This window comes from Hyla sarda, chromosome 4, assembly GCF_029499605.1.
Source record: "Hyla sarda isolate aHylSar1 chromosome 4, aHylSar1.hap1, whole genome shotgun sequence".
Lineage (NCBI taxonomy): Eukaryota > Metazoa > Chordata > Amphibia > Anura > Hylidae > Hyla > Hyla sarda.
The window spans coordinates 393,148,517-393,169,519 of NC_079192.1; the positions used below are offsets into that span (position 1 = coordinate 393,148,517).

At 41.7% G+C, this 21,003-nt stretch overlaps 1 protein-coding gene across 9 annotated transcripts in view; it reads right to left on the reverse strand.

The window, feature by feature from the left end:
* Positions 1 to 1,604: 1,604 nt before the first annotated feature.
* Positions 1,605 to 21,003, reverse strand: part of CALD1 (caldesmon 1) — a 189,771-nt gene continuing 170,372 nt past the window's right edge. For 8 of the 9 annotated variants that reach the window (XM_056517189.1, XM_056517188.1, XM_056517193.1 and 5 more), the window contains 7 exons: positions 19,539 to 19,582; positions 16,453 to 16,525; positions 14,823 to 14,951; positions 12,614 to 12,709; positions 6,201 to 6,281; positions 5,556 to 5,589; positions 1,605 to 3,004 (listed from right to left, as the gene is read on the reverse strand). In XM_056517189.1, coding sequence (XP_056373164.1) covers positions 2,976 to 3,004; positions 5,556 to 5,589; positions 6,201 to 6,281; positions 12,614 to 12,709; positions 14,823 to 14,951; positions 16,453 to 16,525; positions 19,539 to 19,582 — 486 coding nt within the window. In that variant the 3' untranslated portion in view covers positions 1,605 to 2,975. The remainder of the gene's footprint in view (positions 3,005 to 5,555; positions 5,590 to 6,200; positions 6,282 to 12,613; positions 12,710 to 14,822; positions 14,952 to 16,452; positions 16,526 to 19,538; positions 19,583 to 21,003) is intronic. The other variant, XM_056517197.1, reaches the window with a different exon arrangement.

Sequence of the window (21,003 nt, forward strand, 5' to 3'; positions counted from 1 at the left end):
ACCCCCCTGCGATCAGACATGTTATACCCTATCATTTGGAAGGTGGATAAGATGTCTAGTATCGGAGTTCCTCTTTAATGTAATTATAAAACTTTTTTTTTAAATCTGGAACCCTACTTCTACTGGTAACTTTAATGGTATGGGGATGGCCAATTGGTTACAAGCCAGAACAGTGCATTGCATCTGAAGCCTTATCGTTGTTCTATTGAAATAGTGAACCATGACCTTGGCCAACCAACGATTTCCAAAATCAAGTACAGGGCTGTGACCCTTAAAGGGGTACTCCGCTGCTCAACGTTTGGAACAAACTGTTTCGAACGCTGGAACCGGGAGCTCGTGACGTCATAGCCCCACCCCTCATGTCATCACATCCCACCCACTCAATGCAAGTCTATGGGAGGGGGCGTGACTGCCGTCACGCCCCCTCCCATAGACTTGCATTGAGGGGGCAGGGCATGACATAATGAGGGGCGGGGCCATGACATCACAAGCTCCCGGCACCGGCTCCAGCATTCGGAAGAGTTTGTTCCAAACGCTGAGCAGCGAAGTGCCCCTTTAATTTCATTGGTGAAAATCTTTTGTAAACCAGCAGAGGTACAAAACGTCCAAACTCCCTGCTGGGATCATGTAACATTTCTCTATGGTATATCAGAAGAACATACCTGTCCAAGTTGTTTTGCTAAACAGCACACCATCAGGTCAGGCATGGTATTACGAGTTAAGACATCAAGAAACACAAACAGTTATAATACATTTATCATTTTATTGTGGTTGCAGTTTCATAATACATTGATGGAAAAAAAAAAAAAAAAGAAGAGAAAAAAATATCCTAAGCAGCTGAAATGTTGAAATTTAATAGCATTCGAAGACAATAAAAGTCAATTTCGTGTCGGGAATTAAGCCCATGAACATAACTGAGTGCATTCGCATCTTGTAAGTAAACGTCAGGATGATTAAAAGCATACAATGTTTCAGCATAAGCAGTGGTTTTAATCTTTGGAATACAAAGCAGCGTGATTTTATTATTTCTTCTTAGGTCAATGTATGGTGATATTACTAATAAAAGGCCAGATCTAGAAAGCTGTCAAGGCGGCCATAGTAGAGCCACAGTACTTGGACCTCCCATGGTGCTACTGAACCACAACTGTGGTCACCGAATAAACTCAAAGGGGCACTCCCGTGGAAAACTTTTTTTTTTTTTTAAATAAACTGGTGCCAGAAAGTTAAACAGATTTGTAAATCACTTCTATTAAAAAATCTTAATCCTTCCAGTACTTTTTAGGGGCTGTATACGACAGAGAAATCCAAAAAAGAAATGCATTTCCTCTGATGTCATGACCACAGTGCTCTCTGCTGACCTCTGCTGTCCATTTTAGGAACTGTCCAGAGCAGCATATATTTGCTATGGGGATTTTCTCCTGCTCTGGACAGTTCCTAAAATGGACAGCAGAGGTCAGCAGAGAGCATTGTGGTCATAACATCAGAGGAAATGCATTTCTTTTTTGGATTTCTCTTTAGTATACATCCCCCAAAAAGTACTGGAAGGATTAAGATTTTTTTAATAGAAGTGATTTACAAATCTGTTTAACTTTCTGGCACCAGTTGATTTAAAAAAAAAAAAAATTGTTTTCCGCAAGAGTACCCCTTTAAGACAAATTTTGTTTGGCTCAGCAGAACCTTAGGGGGAGGAGGGGGAGGGTCCATCTTTGTGTGTTACGACTGTAATGTGGACGTTAAAACATGGCCGCTCGAGTGTAGACTAAAGAATATTGCATTTAATTACTCTTGGCATGTTTAACCCACACTGTCTAAAAATGTCAAGATAATATTCCCTGTACTGATGACACAATTAGTAACTATATACATATAAAATGAAACCCGCCTGTCAAAAACTTTGGAACGGATTAATAAGCGAATGGAAAAAAAAAACAATAATAATAATAATATATATATATATAATATATATGTTTAAATGTTGTTGTGATCCCAGTGGCAGGATTCTCAGTTTGTGCCAATTTTCTAATTTATAATTTTTTTATGTATTTATTTGTTAAATTCTGTTTTTATAAATTACTTATTTACCTTTTGTTCCCCCCCCCTCAAATCTGAACTAATTTGTACTCATTATACTGTACCTATGATTTATTATTTTTTTTAATATATATATTTAATGTTTTAAGTGTTTTTCCAAGTTGTCGTTGGAATTTTTCTTAATGAAATTGGAAAAAAAATTAAAAACTAAAAAAAAAAAAAAAAAAAGTGAACAAAAAGCTGTGATATTGGCTAGTATGTAAAAAAAAAATTCTAGATATATTCTAGCACATATAAAAGCGTTCTGCATTTAATAGTGTTGTCAGATTAAAAGCTACCTGTGTATATAACGTGTATTTAATTAAAAAAAAGAAAAAAAAGTTGAACTATTATAATAACACTATAAGGTCAACCATAAAAGTACCACTGCTGGCTAATACAAGCCAAAAGTTTTTGGCAATACCTGTAACAGAATAAAAAGGTTGTTTTTTTCATTTTATTTATTCAAAGTAGTTTGCAATAGAAAAAATATAATAAAAAAAAAAATCAGTACTTTATTGGACACTGGTCTTTATATAAAGAAAAATATAGTAAACCGTGTTATGCTCTAAAGTGCAGCGCGATTTTGCTGGTGCATAATCTCATGGAAAACTGCCCCTTTGTGGTCACTAAAAAAAAAAAAAAAAAAACTTTTTTTTTTTTGTAAATATAATTGTATCAGTAGAAATCAGTTTGTTTCACAGCTGGGATTCCTGAAGATCTTGTGCAAAGGCCGTGCTGTACTTCTGGAGGCTCCGGAGAGGTGGGTATTAAATACAGTGCTAATATACAGGGTTTGGTTCAGCGTATTGAGAAACACATTTTTTTTTTTTTTTGGTAAAGTAAACATAAATATAAAAATGACAATTTTAGCACTTTATATCTGAGTTGGTCCGGAAAGTGTTTTATGGCTCCTTTTCGAATCTTAATCCTGCTGGAAAAAAATGAAAATGTTGAGAAAAATGCAAACATGTAAAAAAGAGGAATACAGAAAAAAAAGACATACTTATCCCTGATCCCATTCAGCTCTCATCTGCCTCCCTCCACTGATCTTCTCTCTTTTTTCTGCTTTTTGGGCAGGACCTGACAGCTCAGCCCAATGACTGGCCAAGACATGACACCCGTGTCCCCAGTGATTGGCTGAGCAGCCAGGTCGTATGCTGAAGTAGGAAGAAGATGGAGGGGGGAACCAGATGGAGCCGAACTGGACCATTGAGTGACCAGTGATAGGTAAGTATTTCTTTTTTTTTCTATTCACAATGCACAAACACTGGAATACCCCCTTTAATCAGCAAATATAATATAATATAATAAAAAATAAACTTTTTTTTTTTTCCACAGTAAATTCTCTCTTTCCAAAATAATTTAGCTCCTTCCCACTGCAGCAATTTTTGGTAACCGGTTTTTGCTCTTTCCTCCTTGTCTTAGGCCTCTTTCACATTGACATTGTGCTCCGGTAACATGAGCTCCCAAATTCAGTTTGCCGTAAGGATGGGAGTTAACACTTTTTTTTCTCCGCTTGAATCCTGTCAAATACCGGACACCCCACAGAACCCGTTCAAGTCAATGGGGTCCGTCAGGATCTGACGGTGCCAGTTGTGTTTTGAGACTTTTGGGGTCCATTTGGTGCAAAAAAAAAAAAAGGGGCTAAATAGACCTTGAATGGATTGGAGCACAAGAGCCATGTGAACTTTGCCTAAGAGACATAACTATTTTATAAAAAATTTTTAAGACTAAACAAATTGTTGGCTGATTCAGTAAATAAATTCAGATTAAAGAAAGTTCATCTCTAACAAAAAAAATTTTTTTCCTAGCAGGGTGAAATGGAAACCCCCCCACAACTCTGCCATCCTTTTTACACAATTTACTCTTACATGTTATTTTTAGTCCATACAATTTCTACAATTTTTTTAATAGTGAAACACAGCATAAACTATAGACTTGTAGAAAAAAAAATAAGTGGCACTCACCAGATGCATTGCAGTGCAAAATAGTGATTATTTCTTTAAAAGCAGGGAGCAAAAACGCTGGTGCCCCCAGAATGGTTACAGCTGTTTCGTAAAGAGTGCACTTTTTCACACACCCTGTACGAAATAGCTGTAACCATTCTGGCAGCATCGGCATCTTTGCTCCCTACTTTTAAAGAAATTAAACCGCACTATCCATAAAGTAGAACCTTTTTGTAAATAATTTGCTTTGTATTGCCATATTTTGACTCCTATGACATTTTTTATTTTATTTTTTTCTGTCCATGAAGCTGTGAAAGGGTTTGTTTTTTTTCGTCGAGTGAGCTTTAGATTTTACTGGTACCATTTTGGGGTAGATTGGAATTTTTGATCACTTTTTAATCCATATTTTTTTTAGGAGGAGAGGTGAATAAAAAATGGCAACCCTGGCATTCAGTATGTTTTTTGGAGAAAGCGTTCACCAGGCAGGATAAATGAAATGCTATTTTAATAGTTTGGACGATTTCCGAATGCGATTATACCCATTTTTATATTTCAATTTATTTTATTACTTTTGTGGGCAATACTGGAGTGAGATCTGGCCACTCTATCTAAACCGACCTTCTATCTGAACCTGGTATCTAAAGGTACCTCTACAAATTCCTGTTCATTTGGCTATCTCTCCCAATCACTCCATACACATGAACATTTGGCCTGGCCAAGTGTTCATGTGTTCTGTATGGAGAGAGGAAGGGTGAACTGCTAACAAATTCCTCTGGAGGCAGGAGGATTGAGCAGTTAAAATCCAAGATGCCTGATCCTTCTCTCCCTCGACACCATGTGTAGGGTGGGAAGGTCCCTATACCCATTACACAGTCAACAGGGCCCACTAAACTCTATAAGTTCTGTAAAATTTTTACTAATGTGTATGGGAGCCATAAAAGGGTACTCCGTCCACAGACATCTTATCCCCTATCCAAAGGATAGGAGATAAGATATCTAATTGCGGGGGTCCGGCCGCTGGGACCTGCCGCGATCTCCCGGTATAGACATGAATAGAGGGGGCGTGACTTGAGGTTACAAAGGGGGTGTGGCGTGACATCTCTGTCACAACCCCCTGGACGTAGATTTTCACAGCCCCCAGGGGGCTGTGAAAATCTACGCCCTGGGGGCTGTGAAAATCTACGCCCAGGAGCGGGACTGTGAAAGTCTACGTCCCACCTCTCCTCCTGAGGGAGGTGCGAGGAGGAAACTGTGTACGGGGCTGAGGGAGGTGCAGACCTGCGGACAGCTAAGGTGAGGGGATAACATAGAACTGCATAGGACGCAGTTCTACACCACAGACCGGAACGGGTGCTGCAGGGAGATCAAGATGAATAGGGGTGGGGGGATGGGGTCGGGTGGGGTCCTTTGGATAGGGGATATGATGTCTGTGGGTGTTGTACCCCTTAAAAAGTATCAGAAAAAACAGCTCCAGCTGCTATAAAGTATACACTGACATGGTGCGAAAAGGTGGACATAAAAAGAAATGTTACTTACCATTAGTGTCAGACTTTTTCCCTCCAGTTGTCATCTGTTAAAAAAAAATTACAGAACCAGTAAGAAAAATGCTCAACAAATTCCCTAGGTTAGATCATGATGGCTCCATTATTTCAACTTTTCGGACTACACGACTGCTCAGGCATTAAGAAAAAATAAATAAATCTGTATATCATTCGAAAATGTCAAAAGTTTAGACGGCAGCTGGTCTCAGTCCTGGGACCTATAAGCCGGGTGAAGTGCGTGGCACTGCTCTTCACTCCCTGGCCAGCTGCTCCAACTATTTTTCTGCTTAGACAAGACGTGACATGCTGCACGTAAATACATATAGAGTTTTTATTCTCCGGAGTACCCCTTTAATAGGTACTTAAAGGGGTACTCCGATGCTCAGTGTTTGGAACAAAATGTTCCGAACGCTTAGAGCCGGCGGCGGGAGCTCGTGACATGATAGTCCCGCCCCTCAATGTAAGTCTATAGGAGGGGGCGTGACAGCTGTCACGCCCCCTCCCATAGACTTGCATTGAGGGGGAGGGGCTATGACATCACGAGCTCCCAGCGCTGGCTCTAAGCATTCAGAACATTTTGTTCCAAACGCTGAGCAGCGGAGTACCCCTTTAAGAATGAACAGTATTGTTCTGCCCTCACCTTGGTTGGTGACCCAGGTTTCTCTGTTTGCTGCTTTTCCCAGATATTACGTTTGCCGGATACATCTCCAGGTCTTAAATCCTGAAAAATAAAAAAGAAATGTTCAGTTATGTATATTTTAAAATAATCATGAAAGCTTGCAGTTTGCATTCTGGCCACTAGGCCCAAAATCAAGCTGAGACTTCCTGTTCTATACAGATCATTTCGCAGTAGTCTCCTCCTTATCATCACAGACAGAATTAGAGTGAAAGGTGATACCAGTGTATAAATAACAGAGGTACACACAATAGCTTTTGGTCACAGATCAGCCTCCCCCTTCCTCTAGAATGACCTGCGCAAAGGTCATTGAGATCACCCAGACACCTTTCCTATTCACATAAATGGGACAGCTTCAGTCTATTGTTGCCTATGTCCATAGGGCCTGCTGTAAAGCATATATCTAAATGCTGTTAAAAGAACTCAAGCTGGAAGATGACCCAGCGATCAGCTGATCGCTCCATGTCTGGCTTCTAGCAGTCATAGAATTTCTTGCTCTGTAGGATCCAGTATATCCTTATGTTACGTCAACAACCAATTTTTTTTTTATGTGACCTACGAATGATTCTAAGACTAAAGAGGCCGGGGCATAACTACAGGAGGTGCAGAGGTTGTAGTTGTACCTAGGTCTGAGTGCTTGAGCTGGCCAAAGGCCCCTCTGCCACATAAGAAGACATGATCCCTATAAATGGACCATGTAAGATATACTGTAGCTGTCCACATTCGGTCAACAGCTATTAAACACATATGAGCATCTTTAGATTGATGAGCACTAGCCAAGTCAACTTTCATTTGTTCTACCTAGATCTAATTGGTTGGTGTCCAATCTAATAGGCCGTACATTGCTCTGACTTGAACATCTTGCAAAAACATCTTGCAAGTAAAGCTGACGCATTTCAGACAATTAACTGTCCTTAATCATGACTGAGTAGAGGTTACCAAAAGGGACAAACACTATAAGCATCTCCATTTTTGTGATTGATAAGGGGTCCTAGAGGTCAGAACCTAACTGATCAGCTAGTTATCTCCTATCCTGTGAATAGGGGGATAACTTTAAAGGGGTACTCCAGTGAAAAACTATTATTTATTTTTTATAAACTGATGCCAGAACATTAAAGGAGTAGTCCAGTGGTGACTCAGTGGTTTACAACTTATCCCCTATCTTAAGGATAGGGGATAAGTTGCAGATCGCGGGGGTCCGACCCCTGGGGCCCCCCGCGATCTCCTGTACGGAGCCCCGACAGCCCGCGGGAAGGGGGCGTGTCTACCTCCGCACGAAGCGGCGGCCGACACGTCCCCTCAATACAACTCTATGGCAGAGCCGAAGCGCTGCCTTCGGCAATCTCCGACTCTTCCATAGAGATGTATTGAGGGGGCGTGTCGGCCGCCGCCTCGTGCGGGGGTCGACACCCGCTATCTCGGCGGAGAGCCGGGGCCCCGTACAGAGAGATCGCGGGGGGCCCCAGCGGTTGGACCCCCCGCAATCTCAAACTTATCCCCTATCCTTAGGATAGGGGATAAGTTTTTCACCACTGGACTACCCCTTTAAACAGATTTGTAAATTACTTTTATTTAAAAAATCTTAATCCTTCAAGTACTTATCAGCTGCTGTATGCTCCAGAGGAAGTTCTTTTCTTTTTAAATTTCTTTCAAGTCTGACCACAGTGCTCTCTGCTGACACCTCTGTCCATGTCAGGAACTGTCCAGAGCAGGATCAAATCCCCATAGCAAACCTCTCCTGCTCTGAACAGTTCCTGAGAAAGACAGAGTTGTCAGCAGAGAGCACTGTGGTCAGACTGAAATGAAATTTCAAAAGAAAAGAACTTCCTGTGGAGCATACAGCAGCTGATAAGTACTGGAAGGATTAAGATTTTGAAATAGTAGTCATTTACAAATCTGTTTAACCCCTTAAGGACTCAGCGTTTTTCCGTTTTTGCATTTTCATTTTTTCCTCATCACTTTCTAAAAATCATAACGCTTTAAATTTTGCACATAAAATTCCATATGATGGCTTATTTTTTGCGCCACCAATTCTACTTTGCAGTGACATTAGTAATTTTACCCAAAAATCCACGGCGAAACAGAAAAAAAATTAATTGGGTGACCAAATTGAAGAAAAAATGTCATTTTGTACATTTTGGGGGCTTCCGTTTCTATGCAGTGCATTTTTCGGTAAAAATAATACCTTTTCTTTATTCTGTAGGTCCATACGGTTAAAATGATACCCTACTTATATAGGTTGGATATTGTCATACTTTGGAAAAAAATCATAACTACATGCAGGAAAATTTCTATGTTAAAAATTCTCATCTTCTAACCCCTATAACTTTTTTATTTTTCCGCATTCGGGCCGGTATGAGGGCTCATTTGTGTTCTGAAGTTTTTATTGGTACCATTTTTGTATTGATCGGACTTTTTGATTGCTTTTTATTCATTTTTTCATGATATAAAAATTGACCAAAATTACGCTATTTTGGACTTTGGAATTTTTTTGCGCGTACGCCATTGACCGTGCGATTTAATTAACGATATATTGTTATAGTTCGGACATTTCCGTACGCGGCGATACCATAGCTTTGCATGGATCAGTGAGATAGGGGCTCGGTTGCTCAAGCCTGTAGCTCAGGCTTGGAGCAATCAAACCCCGATCGGACGCCGCGGAGAAAGGTAAGGAGACCTCCGCCTGCGTCCCAGCTGATCGGAACATTGCGATTTTATCGTGATGTCCCGATCAGCCCCACTGAGCTTCCGGGAAGCGTTTACTTTCACTTTCAGACGTCTGAAGGGTTAATAGCGTGCCGCACAACGATCGGTGCCGCGCACTGTTAGCCCAGCGTCCCGGCTATGAATAGCAGCCGGGACCGACCAGGTGTGATGCGGGGTCACGGCGTGACCCCGTTTTAAACACCGGGACCGGGCTCAGGGCGTACAGGTACGCCCGAGTCCTTAAGAGGTTAACATTCTCGCACCAGTTTTTTTCAACAAAGTACCCCTTCATGTCTGGATTGACAAAACCAGGAGGGAAACCGATATTGAGAAAAACTATTATGGAAAAAATTGCAGATTTTTCAGTGTTTTGAACCCATTCCTGGTTTGGCCTAAAATACTAAGGGGGAGATTTTTCAAAAATGAAAGAAGCGATCTGATTGGTTGCTATGGGCAACTCAGCAACTTTTCCTCTACACAGGTTTTGAGAAATCTCCCCCTAAGTTTGAACCCAGCCTTAATTTGGGGAATTAAAGGGGTAATCCACCCCTAGACATCTTATCCCCTATCCAAAGGATAGGGGATAAGATGTCTGATCGCGGGGGTCCCGCCGCTGGGGACCCCCGCAATATAGCATGTGGCACCCACCTGTTACTGCTCCGGAAGCACTGGAGGGTCTGGCTCCCTACCACGGGAACGGAAGATTGTGAGGTCACGACTCCGCCCCCATGTGTCGTCACACCCCGCCCCCTCAATGCAAGTCTATGGGAGGGGGCGTGACGGATGTCACGCCCCCTCCCATAGACTTGCATTGAGGGGGCGGGGCGTGACGACACACGGGGGCGGAGTCGTGACGTCACAATCTAACTCTTATATCACTACACTACCCTATATATAGGGGCAAACAATGCTTTTGTACAGGTTCCTTTAGTTGTCTCTTTCCACCCTTGATCAATTGACAGCTATTCTTTGAGTCTTCCTTCATCATGTACCTTTAGCTGAAGACCAAGAATGAGCATCTAAGGATGTCTACAGGTCTACGGATATCTATGGCCAATTTTATACAAATCACCAATATTAATGTACATTATTACCTTATCAGCACAGTGAAACCATCCGATAGGGAAAGAAGGAGGAAGAAGAGTAAGGCATCAGAGAGGAGATCTCTTCGGGTGGGGGCAGATGGAGAGACGAGTAAGGAAAGAAAATCAGCTGATTGAGAGCAAGAAAAAGATAGGATTCAGATAGATAAAAGGTAAATATGAAACAGCTGCAATATAAAGGTCTACAAGAGAGACAGGTGAGCGGATCTCAGATGGGCAAGAGAAATATGTCTAGAAAAGAATATAAAAGCTACTGCCATAGCCCCATTCTAATGCCATAGCCCCATTCTAATGCCATAACCCCATTCTACTGCCATAGCCCCATTCTACTGCCATAGCCCCATTCTAATGCCATAGACCCATTCTAATGCCATAGACCCATTCTACTGCCATAGACCCATTCTACTGCAATAGCCCCATTCTACTGCCATAGTACCATTCTAATGCCATAGTCCCATTCTAATGCCATAGCCTCATTCTACTGCCATAGCCTCATTCTATTGCCATAGCCCCATTCTACTGCCATAGCCTCATTCTACTGCCATAGCCCCATTCTACTGCCATAGCCCCATTCTACTGCCATAGCCCCATTCTACTGTCATAGCCCCATTCTACTGTCATAGCCCCATTCTACTGCCATAGACCCATTCTAATGCCATAGACCCATTCTAATGCCATAGACCCATTCTACTGCCATAGCCCCATTCTACTGCCATAGCCCCATTCTACTGCCATAGCCCCATTCTACTGTCATAGCCTCATTCTAATGCCATAGACCCATTCTAATGCCATAGACCCATTCTAATGCCATAGACCCATTCTAATGCCATAGACCCATTCTAATGCCATAGACCCATTCTACTGCCATAGCCCCATTCTAATGCCATAGCCCCATTCTAATGCCATAGCCCCATTCTACTGCCATATTCCCATTCCAATGCCATAGTACCATTCTAATGCCATAGACCCATTCTACTGTCATAGCCTCATTCTAATGCCATAGTCCCATTCTAATGCCATAGTCCCATTCTACTGTCATAGCCTCATTCTACTGTCATAGCCTCATTCTACTGTCATAGCCCCATTCTACTGCCATAGCCCCATTCTACTGCCATAGTCCCATTCTACTGCCATAGTCCCATTCTACTGCCATAGTCCCATTCTACTGCCATAGTCCCATTCTACTGCCATAGTCCCATTCTAGTGTCATAGCCCCATTCTACTGCCATAGCCCAATTCTACTGCCATAGCCCCATTTTACTGCCATAGCCCCATTCTACTGCCATAGCCCCATTCTACTGCCATAGTCCCATTCTAATGCTATAAACCCAATTTAATGCCATAGCCCCATTCTACTGCAATAGCCCCATTCTACTGCAATAGCCCCATTCTAATGCCATAGTCCCATTCTAATGCCATAGTCCCATTCTAGTGTCATAGCCCCATTCTAGTGTCATAGCCCCATTCCAATGCCATAAACCCATTTTAATGCTATAGCCCCATTCTCCTGCCATAGTACCATTCTAAAACCCTAGCCCCATTCTAATACCCTAGCCCCATAACAATTTTCTCTCTCTATCTCAATTACAGCAGCTGGTTATAAGGATACTACTACCTGACATCATATCTAAAAAGTATAATAAATTCCTAGCAACCAGACTGGATTGTCAACGTACGGAAAAGAGGAACAATCAAACTCTTTCCCAATGTAATTGGTACTATAAGGATTAAAATAGTCCCAAAAAAAAACAAAAATACATGTGAAAAAAAGTTTTTCAACGTTTCAGCACACTCTGGGTACAGCATTCATTACAAGAAATTGTGCCGTTTTTCCTCCCATAGACTTCTATATGTGGAAAAGAAACGCCATGTGTGCATGTATGTGGGCATTTTTTCTGGCACCCCCCCCCCCCCTCCCCCCAATTCTTCATTAGAATTCTTCATCCTTGAGTCACATGACGATAGAATCCCATGAGAAGAGCACAAGGGATTAACGCCAAAAAAAAAAAAAAAAAAGGACTATGATAATAATACACCAAAAAACTGCATTATGGAGGCAATAAAAAAGAGAAGGCAGTTTTTTTGTGCAGATGACATTTTAATAAATCCTTTAAATGTCCTTTAATTGTCCAATATCCCTTATGACTTTACAATGTTAGAGTAAAGAAAAAACATGGCTGCTTTCTTTGAAAACCAGCACTACACCCCTCCACAGGACATGTGTGGTATTGCAGCACAGCTATCTTTACGGTACTTCAGTGAATAGAAGACCCAACACATGGACAGGTGTGGAGCCTGTTCTAGAATAGCAGCCATGTTTTGTAATCCTGTACTGTCCCTTTAATAACTGTCTTGACTAGAGAGGAGCGAACCTTTCAAAAGTTTGGTTCTGCCGTTTCAGTGATTTCTAGCCGTATCAAACTTTTACCAAAGTTCTAAACGTACTTGGGTTCTACAGGTTCCCTTATCTCTAGTCATGACCACTGATATTGACATGCTACCTATCTCAACATAGACACATGATAGGTCCTTGGGTGGCTCTAGGTCCCATTTTGTTGTCGCACTTACTACAGGCTTTGAAGAAGGGGATTTGTTGGTCTCTGGAGTTTTGGTAAGCCATTCATTGATACGACTGGAGACGCCCACTTTTAAACCTGCCGTTTCCTGGAGAAAAAGAAAAAGCTTCCCATTTACACACATTCATCGTAACAACATCTTTGAGCTGAGAAGTAGCTGAGAAAAAGAAAAAGTTAATAATGCACCCAAATAGAAATGTTAGATTACAGGTAGGGTCAGATCAGACACTGGGTCCTGCCACAAAATGGGTATAAAAGCAATTCCTACACTACCCTATAAAAAAGGCTCTCAGAGGCTACTTTTGGATAGTGTACCTCTTAGTGAGAGATTGGTGACTTCTTGCTAGACATACCTCTACCATGCACTCAAAGAAATTTTCCCCAGTTGGCAGTTTTGAGAAGGGGCGCATCACGGGACTGAGAAAAGCAGGATGGTGGTTTGAACAAATAGCTCGCAATCTAGACCATTTTGACAAAGCTTTTAGGTGGTATTAGGAACAGTGTGATGTGAGGCTACACACACAGCAAACAGGCTCCGTATGACCAAAGTATTCATTACACTTCACTGTCTCTTCATTACACTTCACTGTCTCTTCATTATACCCCCGTCTCTTCATTACACCCCCCCGTCTCTTCATTACACCCCGTCCCCCCGTCTATTCATTACACCCCTGTCCCCCCGTCTCTTCATTACACCCCCCCCCCCCCGTCTCTTCATTACACCCCCCCCCCCGTCTCTTCATTACACCCCCGTCCCCCCGTCTATTCATTACACACCCCCATCTCCATCTGGACCATGTTTCAGGCACTAAGTAAAATTAAATGTGGTGTCTGTCACAGTGCCTATTATGTGTTCTGCATTAACAGACGGCCACCATTGCTTTTGTTTGCTGTGGTGATGTGAACAAGAAACCTGGTCTGGAACCGGATTGTCTTTAGTGATGAATCCAAATTCTGCTTAGGATCTAATGACATTTGGGTAAGTAGAGGCCTCATGGTGAGCGCTTCAATCCTGCCTTTGCTGTGGAGCGACACACTGCCCCCTTCTGGTGTGATGATCAGGGGAGCCATCACATACGACAGTCGGCCACCCCTAGTAGTGATAGGACACTAATAGCTCATTATACGTAAAGGACATCCTGCGGCCACAAATGTCACCTCTCATGGCTTCCAGCCAGCATTTTTGCAGGATAATGCTCATCTACACACAGTAAGGGTTTCCAAGGAATGTCCACACCAGATTGTAACCCTTCCTTGTCCTGCCCGGTCACCAGATTTATCACCAATCGATCATTTATGGCGCCAACTTCAGCAAACTACAAGTGTACGGGATCTACAGGCCCAGCTGTATTATCTATAGGCAAATGTGCCATAAGATGCCATAGGGAGCCTGTATACCTCCATGTATCCCAACCGTATCTCATCTTGTATCCAGGCTAGAGGCGCCCAACAGGGTACTAGAGCCTCCTTAGAATTGTACAGTTTCCCCAATAAACTTCTCATTTTAATATTGTAATAATTTTCCATATATCATCATTACATTCACTCATATAAGGTTTCATTCCATTCCAACAACTTCTTTTTGGTTCTCTTTTTTGTCAATAGGTGAAGTTTTTTGGGAACAGAATTAGTAGGACAAAGTTATTCATGTAAACTGCTGCTCTTTCCATGCAAGGAGTCAAGTAGGCAGTCCTATTTAAAGGGGGTACTCCGCCCCTAGATATCTTATCCCCTATCCAAAGGATCTCTGTGCAGTACCAGGCATTCTAAACAGTATGTTTAGAATGCTGGGTTCCCGCGGCGGGAGACGTGACGTCACGCCCCGCCCACCCCCCCATAGACATGAATGGAGGGGGTGTGGCGTATCACCACACCCCCTCCATTCATGTCTATGGGAGGGGGCTTGATGGGCTTGGGGTGACATCTAAACATAGGGGGATAGGGGCGGAGATATCTCTGTATGTACAGTCTGTTAGTCACTTTATAGGACCACCTACTGGACTCCTAAACATAGCGCAGTCAAGGATTTAAATTAATAAAAATTATTCTGAATCTTTTTTCCATAAACTTATATACATATATCAATCTGTTCATCTGCTCAGCTCCTCCTGCCCCATAACAGTCGCCCACACCTGCTAAGTAGCTAGATATTACCATCAAGCAACCAAAAAGTAATACAAACGGGCATAAGCCTCAGTTACCTTATTCGGTGACACTACTGAACCGGGTGATGAAAAAACATTTCCTTTCTCCCACTTGCTCTTGATGTTCCTCACACCCTCGGTCACCAGGGGGAGGTCGGCTGGGGCAGCTTTAGCAGGTCTGTTACTCTACAAGAAACACAGAATTAGGTGTAAACTATTACGTAATAGGTGAGGCCTAGAACAGTTCAGGACCAACCAGGGCCGGCTCTGCCTATAGGCAAAATAGGCAGCTGCCTAGAGTGCCCCTTTGATGGGGGCACCGTTCTGCCTGCCACAAGAAAGTTAGACAACCAGCATCTGAACCACTTGCTCAGCCAGCAGCATGAGGAGGAGCTTTGTTACATTGTGTCACCCCAGTAGTACCGTGGGCAGGTCAAAGGGTGGAGCCAATGGGCAGAGTCAAGTGGGTGGCAAAATTAACTTTTGCCTAGGGTGGCAAAAATCCTTGTACCAGCCCTGGGACCAACCTGCTGCTAATATAGAAGAAGCCCTTGTCTATAGTATATTTTATATGACACATTCTGAAAGTTTTCAGACCCTTTCACTTTTTCCATTCTTGTTCTGTTGTTCCTTGTGCATGGAAAATGTGTTTTTCCCCATCATTCTGCCCTCAATACCCCATAATGAGAAAGGGACAACAGAATGCTAGAAATCTTTGATAAATTATTAAAAAGGAAAAACTAGAATATTGTACTGACATAAGTATTCACACCCTTTACTCAGGACTTAGCTGAAGCCCCTTTGACAGCGATTCCAGACCCCAATCTTCTTGGGGATGAGGCCACACGGTTTTACAATCCTGGATTTTCTGCCGTTCTTCTCTGTAGATTCTCTGAAGCTCTGTCAGATTGAATTTGGACCGGCGGTGGAAGACATTTTCGGGTCTCTCCAGAGATGTTCCATTGGGTTCAAGTCAGGGCTCTGGCTGGGCCACTCAAGAGCATTCACAGAGTTGCCCCTAAGCTGCTCCTGAGTTGTCTTGGCTGTGTGCTTAGGGGTATTATCTTGTTGGAGGGTGAATCTTCGTCAAAGTCTATGGTCCAAAGCGTTCTGGATCAGGTTCTCATTAAGAATATCCAATGTGCTCTTGGAAACTTTCAGTGCATCAAAAATGTTTTTGTCCACTTCCCCACATCTGTGCCTCAACACAATCCTGTCTCTGAGCTCTACAAACAGGTCTTTCCCCCTCACTGCTTGTTTGTTTTCTCTGACATGCATTGTCATCTGTGAGCCCTTATATAAACGGGTCTGTGTCTTCCCAAATTCAGATGAATTTACCACAGGTGACACCAGGTGGAGAAACATCTCAGAGATGATCAAGAGAAATGGGAGGAGCCAGAGCTAAATTAATTGTTATAGAAAATAACTGAATACTTCTGTCCATGCTTAATTTAAGTTTTTTATTTTTAATAAATTTACAAAAATGTCTAAAAATGCTTATGGGACAATGAGTACAGAATAATGGTGAAAAATAGATTATTTTATTTTATTTTAGCTCCGTTTGAAAAGGGGACCCATGCATTGTCATCACCAATCATATTGAGTGTTGTGTCGATCACAAAATAATTACAAAAATGTATCTTTGACCATTCAAAAATGTAGCGACCTCAAGTCATCCCACACTTACCCCAATCGCACTGGTGTATTGCTCGAGTCGGCTGTCGATCTTGGACACCACGGCTGGTTGTGAAGCTTTAACACTGAAAGAAATGAGTTATTGGGCATCTTACAAGTTTTATGGATCCACAGTGTTATTTATACACGGAAAAGCAATATATATATATTTTATGTAAAAATATAAATGGGGGAGGCGGCATACATTTCGTGGTTCATTTTGGTTAAATATTAGTCAAAATGACAACATGTTCATTCTTTTGGTGGAATTTCTAGTGGATTGCATTGCCATCAAGGAGGACAGCGCAGGTCCGCTACACTGGGAATATCCTCATAGGGCTCTAGTATAAACCTAGCCTTACATTGGATGATTTAAGAGCAAAAAGTGGGGATACGGTATTAAAGGAGTAGGGGATAAGTTTCAGATTCTGGGGGGTCCAACTGCTGGAATCCCCCGCTATCTCCCTTATGGGGCCCCGAAAGATCGCAGGAAGGGGGCGTGTTCGATCACCGCATGAAGCGGTGGCTGACATGCCCCTCAATGCAACACTATGGGAGTGGCGGAGTGCTGCATTCGGCAATCTCCGCCTCTGCCACAGAGCTGCATTGAGGGGGCATATCGGCCGCCGCTTCGTGTAGTAGTCGACACGCTATTTGGCTGGAGAGACGGGGCCCCGTACGGGAGATCGCGGGAGGTCCCAGCAATCTGAAACTTATTGCCTATCCTTAGGATAAGGGAAAAGTTTTCATATCCTGGAGTACTCCTTTAACTATATCAACCTGTACAATATTATCGGTAATAAGGTAATAAAACAATCAGAAAATCAACACCATGCAAAACACCACATATGCGCCTATTTATCACCTACGTCCTTTTCTAGACTAATAATTTTACGGCGCACCTGTATACATAAAAGAAAAAATGACGGCTTCTTTGGTGCTGATCGAACTCCGGTTGGGAAGGTGTTACATCCGTCATGACTTCAACACTAATAGAACGCCAGGTGTTTGTCTGCTTTTACGTAAAAGCATAAGAAAGTTCCCCCCCTGGTGTTGAGTAGGTGAAATGACATGTGGAGAGGGATAAGGGCTACATTAGTGCATTCCAGGACTATTATGACTAGTGTAATCCAACATTCCTGATCCATTTCCTCTGACTACTTAAGTTGTAGATAACATCAGAAAGTAAAGATGGCCGCCTGGGAATTCAGCGGCTTTAATAATAGAACAAAAGATCCATTTACCGCACTTGTCGTGTCCAAATGGGCGATTGTCGGAGAACAGAGTCATTTCTGTCAGGTCAGGAAAAGAGACAGAGAACTAAAGTGCAGAGGACAATAAAAGGTGCCAAGTCACCTCCGAAACTGGAGCCTGAGCCGTGTCACGTAATGTTGTGGGAGGTCTTTTTAACCTCTTATATGACTTATGGGATTTAGAGTGAAAGAACTTTAAGTTATATGCTGTGGGATTGCATTATAAGCGATACCTAATATAATACTCTGACTGACAAAAAAATAAAAACAAAACAACACACCCAGACTGACCACCAGTAGAGGGGATGGTTTGATCTTAGCACACCTAGTCCACCATCCAGACACAGATGGCCCCTTCATTACACACCCCCTGTCTCTTCATTACACTCCTGTATCTCTTAATTACACCTGTCTCTTTATTATACCCGTCTTTTCATTACACCCCCTGTTTCTTTATTACATCCCTTGTTTCTTCATTACACCCCCTGTTTCTTCATTACATCCCCTGTTTCTTCATTACACCCCCTGTTTCCTCATTACACACCCTTGTCTCTTTAATACACAACCCTGTCTGTTTCTTACACCTGTCTCTTTATTACACCCCAATCTCTTCATTACACTGTCTCTTCATTACACTCCCTTGTCTGTTCATTAAACACACCCCTATCTCTTTATTACATCTGTCTCTTTACTTTATGCCTCTGCCTCTTCATTACACCACTCTGTCCCTTCTTTACATCCCCTTGTCTCTTTATTACACCGCTGTCTCTTCTTTTAACAAACCCCTATCTCTTCATTACACACCCCTATCTCTTCATTACATATCCCTATCTCTTCATTTTATACCCCTGTCTCTTCATTACACACTCCTATCTCTTCATTACACACCCCTATCTCTTCATTACACATCCCTATCTCTTCATTTTATACCCCTGTCTCTTCATTACACCTCCATGTCCCTTTTTTACATCCCGTTTCTTTATTACACACCCCTATCTCTTCAATACACCCCTATCTCTTCAATACACCCCTATCTCTTCCTTACACACCCCTGTCCCTTTATTACATGCCGTTTCTTTATTACACATCCCTGTTTCTTCATTACAATTTGTTGTTGTTTAAATTTAATACTTGGAGGTGTGTAAACTCCATATGTAATGCGCCTTGAATATCTTCCAGGCAGCATTAGAGTAGCACCTGTGAGGCCATGCACCTATATTAGCCAACTTAGGTGGGGCTTGCAGTTTGCCTCCCATTGTATGTGTGCTCAGTCACGCTGGAGGGTACCTGGGAGTAGGCTGTGAGTCATCCTAATGCTGCCGTAATTGCCCAATGGCCCGTTTTGCTTATCACGCACAGGTAGGTTTAGCGTTAGGTCCCGCGCCATTTGAGAAACCTTGGCGTTGGTTTGCGGGCTTTGGTATCTCCTTCATATAAGGATACACTGGCGAATGTCTCAATTTTAACATCAGTGTTGAGGGATAGCCAATGTCATTGTATACATCTACCACAGTAGTGCACCTAAATTCCTGTATTGTATTCTTCATTACATTCCCCTGTCTCTTTTGGTGTCATAGCACCAATTATATGTTCTGGTGCCTCTTAGCAATGTGATGGGAATGCCCTATTAACCTGTTAAAGGGGTAGCCTCCATGTATTACCATCATGTAAAACAGCCAACGGCTGTCCGGGCATGCTGGGAATTGTAGTTTTGCAAGGGCTGTAGGGGTACAGCTTGGAGATCACTGCTTTAGAGTCAGCATCCAGGACACATGCCCCACTTGCCCTTCCCCAGCCATGCCCCAACAGAACTCTCATTGTGTTTTATAATATTATTATCATTTACCTTTTCTGGGCCGACCTATTCAAAAATTCCGTCCGTTCTTCAATCTATAATAAAGACATAATAGAATTTTAGAATATTACACCAGTCACCAGGATGTTCTCTACACAAATTGCCAAGGGCATGGGCACCATAGGGGCAGGCAATACTGTTTATGGGGCCCTTGGCATGAAGGGGGTGTAGCTTTGGTTGGTTCTATCCCCTTCTACAGTGGCAGCTCATTGGTATAAAACAAAAAGGGTGGGGAATTGGCACATGGGTCAATGGGACATTGGAAACCATAATGGGGGGCTCTTTTTGATATTCAATTTGGGGCCCCCTTCACTTGTATAAGCCGAGGATAAAACCATAAACACTAAAACATAAACCCAAACCACACACATCCAGGCAAAATAAGGAAAAAAAAAAAAAAAAAAAAAAAAAAATATATATATATATATATATATATTTCATTCATATGAAAAAAAATCAACTAACAAACATCTTATGTTACACATTAAGAAGGCTTTAGTGCAGCAATACCATAGTATAAAATTTTACTATGTTTTTCTATACGTTACATAGATACCGCAGAATTCTGGCTATATAAGGAAACCTACATGATGTCTGATTCTGATTTTTTTTGTGCCACGTTGGCATTTGCCGACACATTAAAGTCTGCTTCACGTGTAACCCCAGGCAATAAAATAATAGACTGCCACACAATGCTTTCTGATGCAAATATTTTCTTTTCATATATATATATATATATATATATGTGTGTGTGTATAAATATGTATAATATATATACTGTGTGTGTGTGTATATATATATATATATATATATAATTTTTTTTTTTTTTCATTTTTGTTTACTTATATGGGAGCAAGAAAAAAAATGATGGATCAATTTTCTGACCACTAGGTGGCAGCATGATACTAAATCCACCACATGCAAAACACACTTGTGACATACACTGTATAAAATCACAAAGAACTTCTGTAAAAAAAATTAAAGAAAGGAAAAATGTTATAATTTAGGTAAAAGAAAACTATCACAATGATCGACTGATCAACTATAATAATCTATTATGTCCCTCCCGATACATATTTCCACAACAACTTGATGGGAGTCATAATTTTGGAACATCTGGAGATCTAGACTCCAGCCCCTGAGGTTCTGTGTTATATAGAGGTTATTGAGCTGTTTCTTTTTTTTTTTTTTTTTTTTCTTCTTGTATTTAACAAAAAATAAAATAAAAATGAAATAGAAAAAACCTTTAGGGTTTTCTTTTTTATCGAGTGCACTTTACGGTAAAACTGACATGTTCTCTTATATTCTGCGGATCAATACAATTAAAACAATCCCCATGGTTACATGATTTCCTACTATTATGCTAGTTTTAAAAACAGTCAATCTTTTTTAAGCAAAATAATTATGTTTAATAAAATGTCCCTGTTCTGGCCCCTATAACTAATTTTCAGTATAT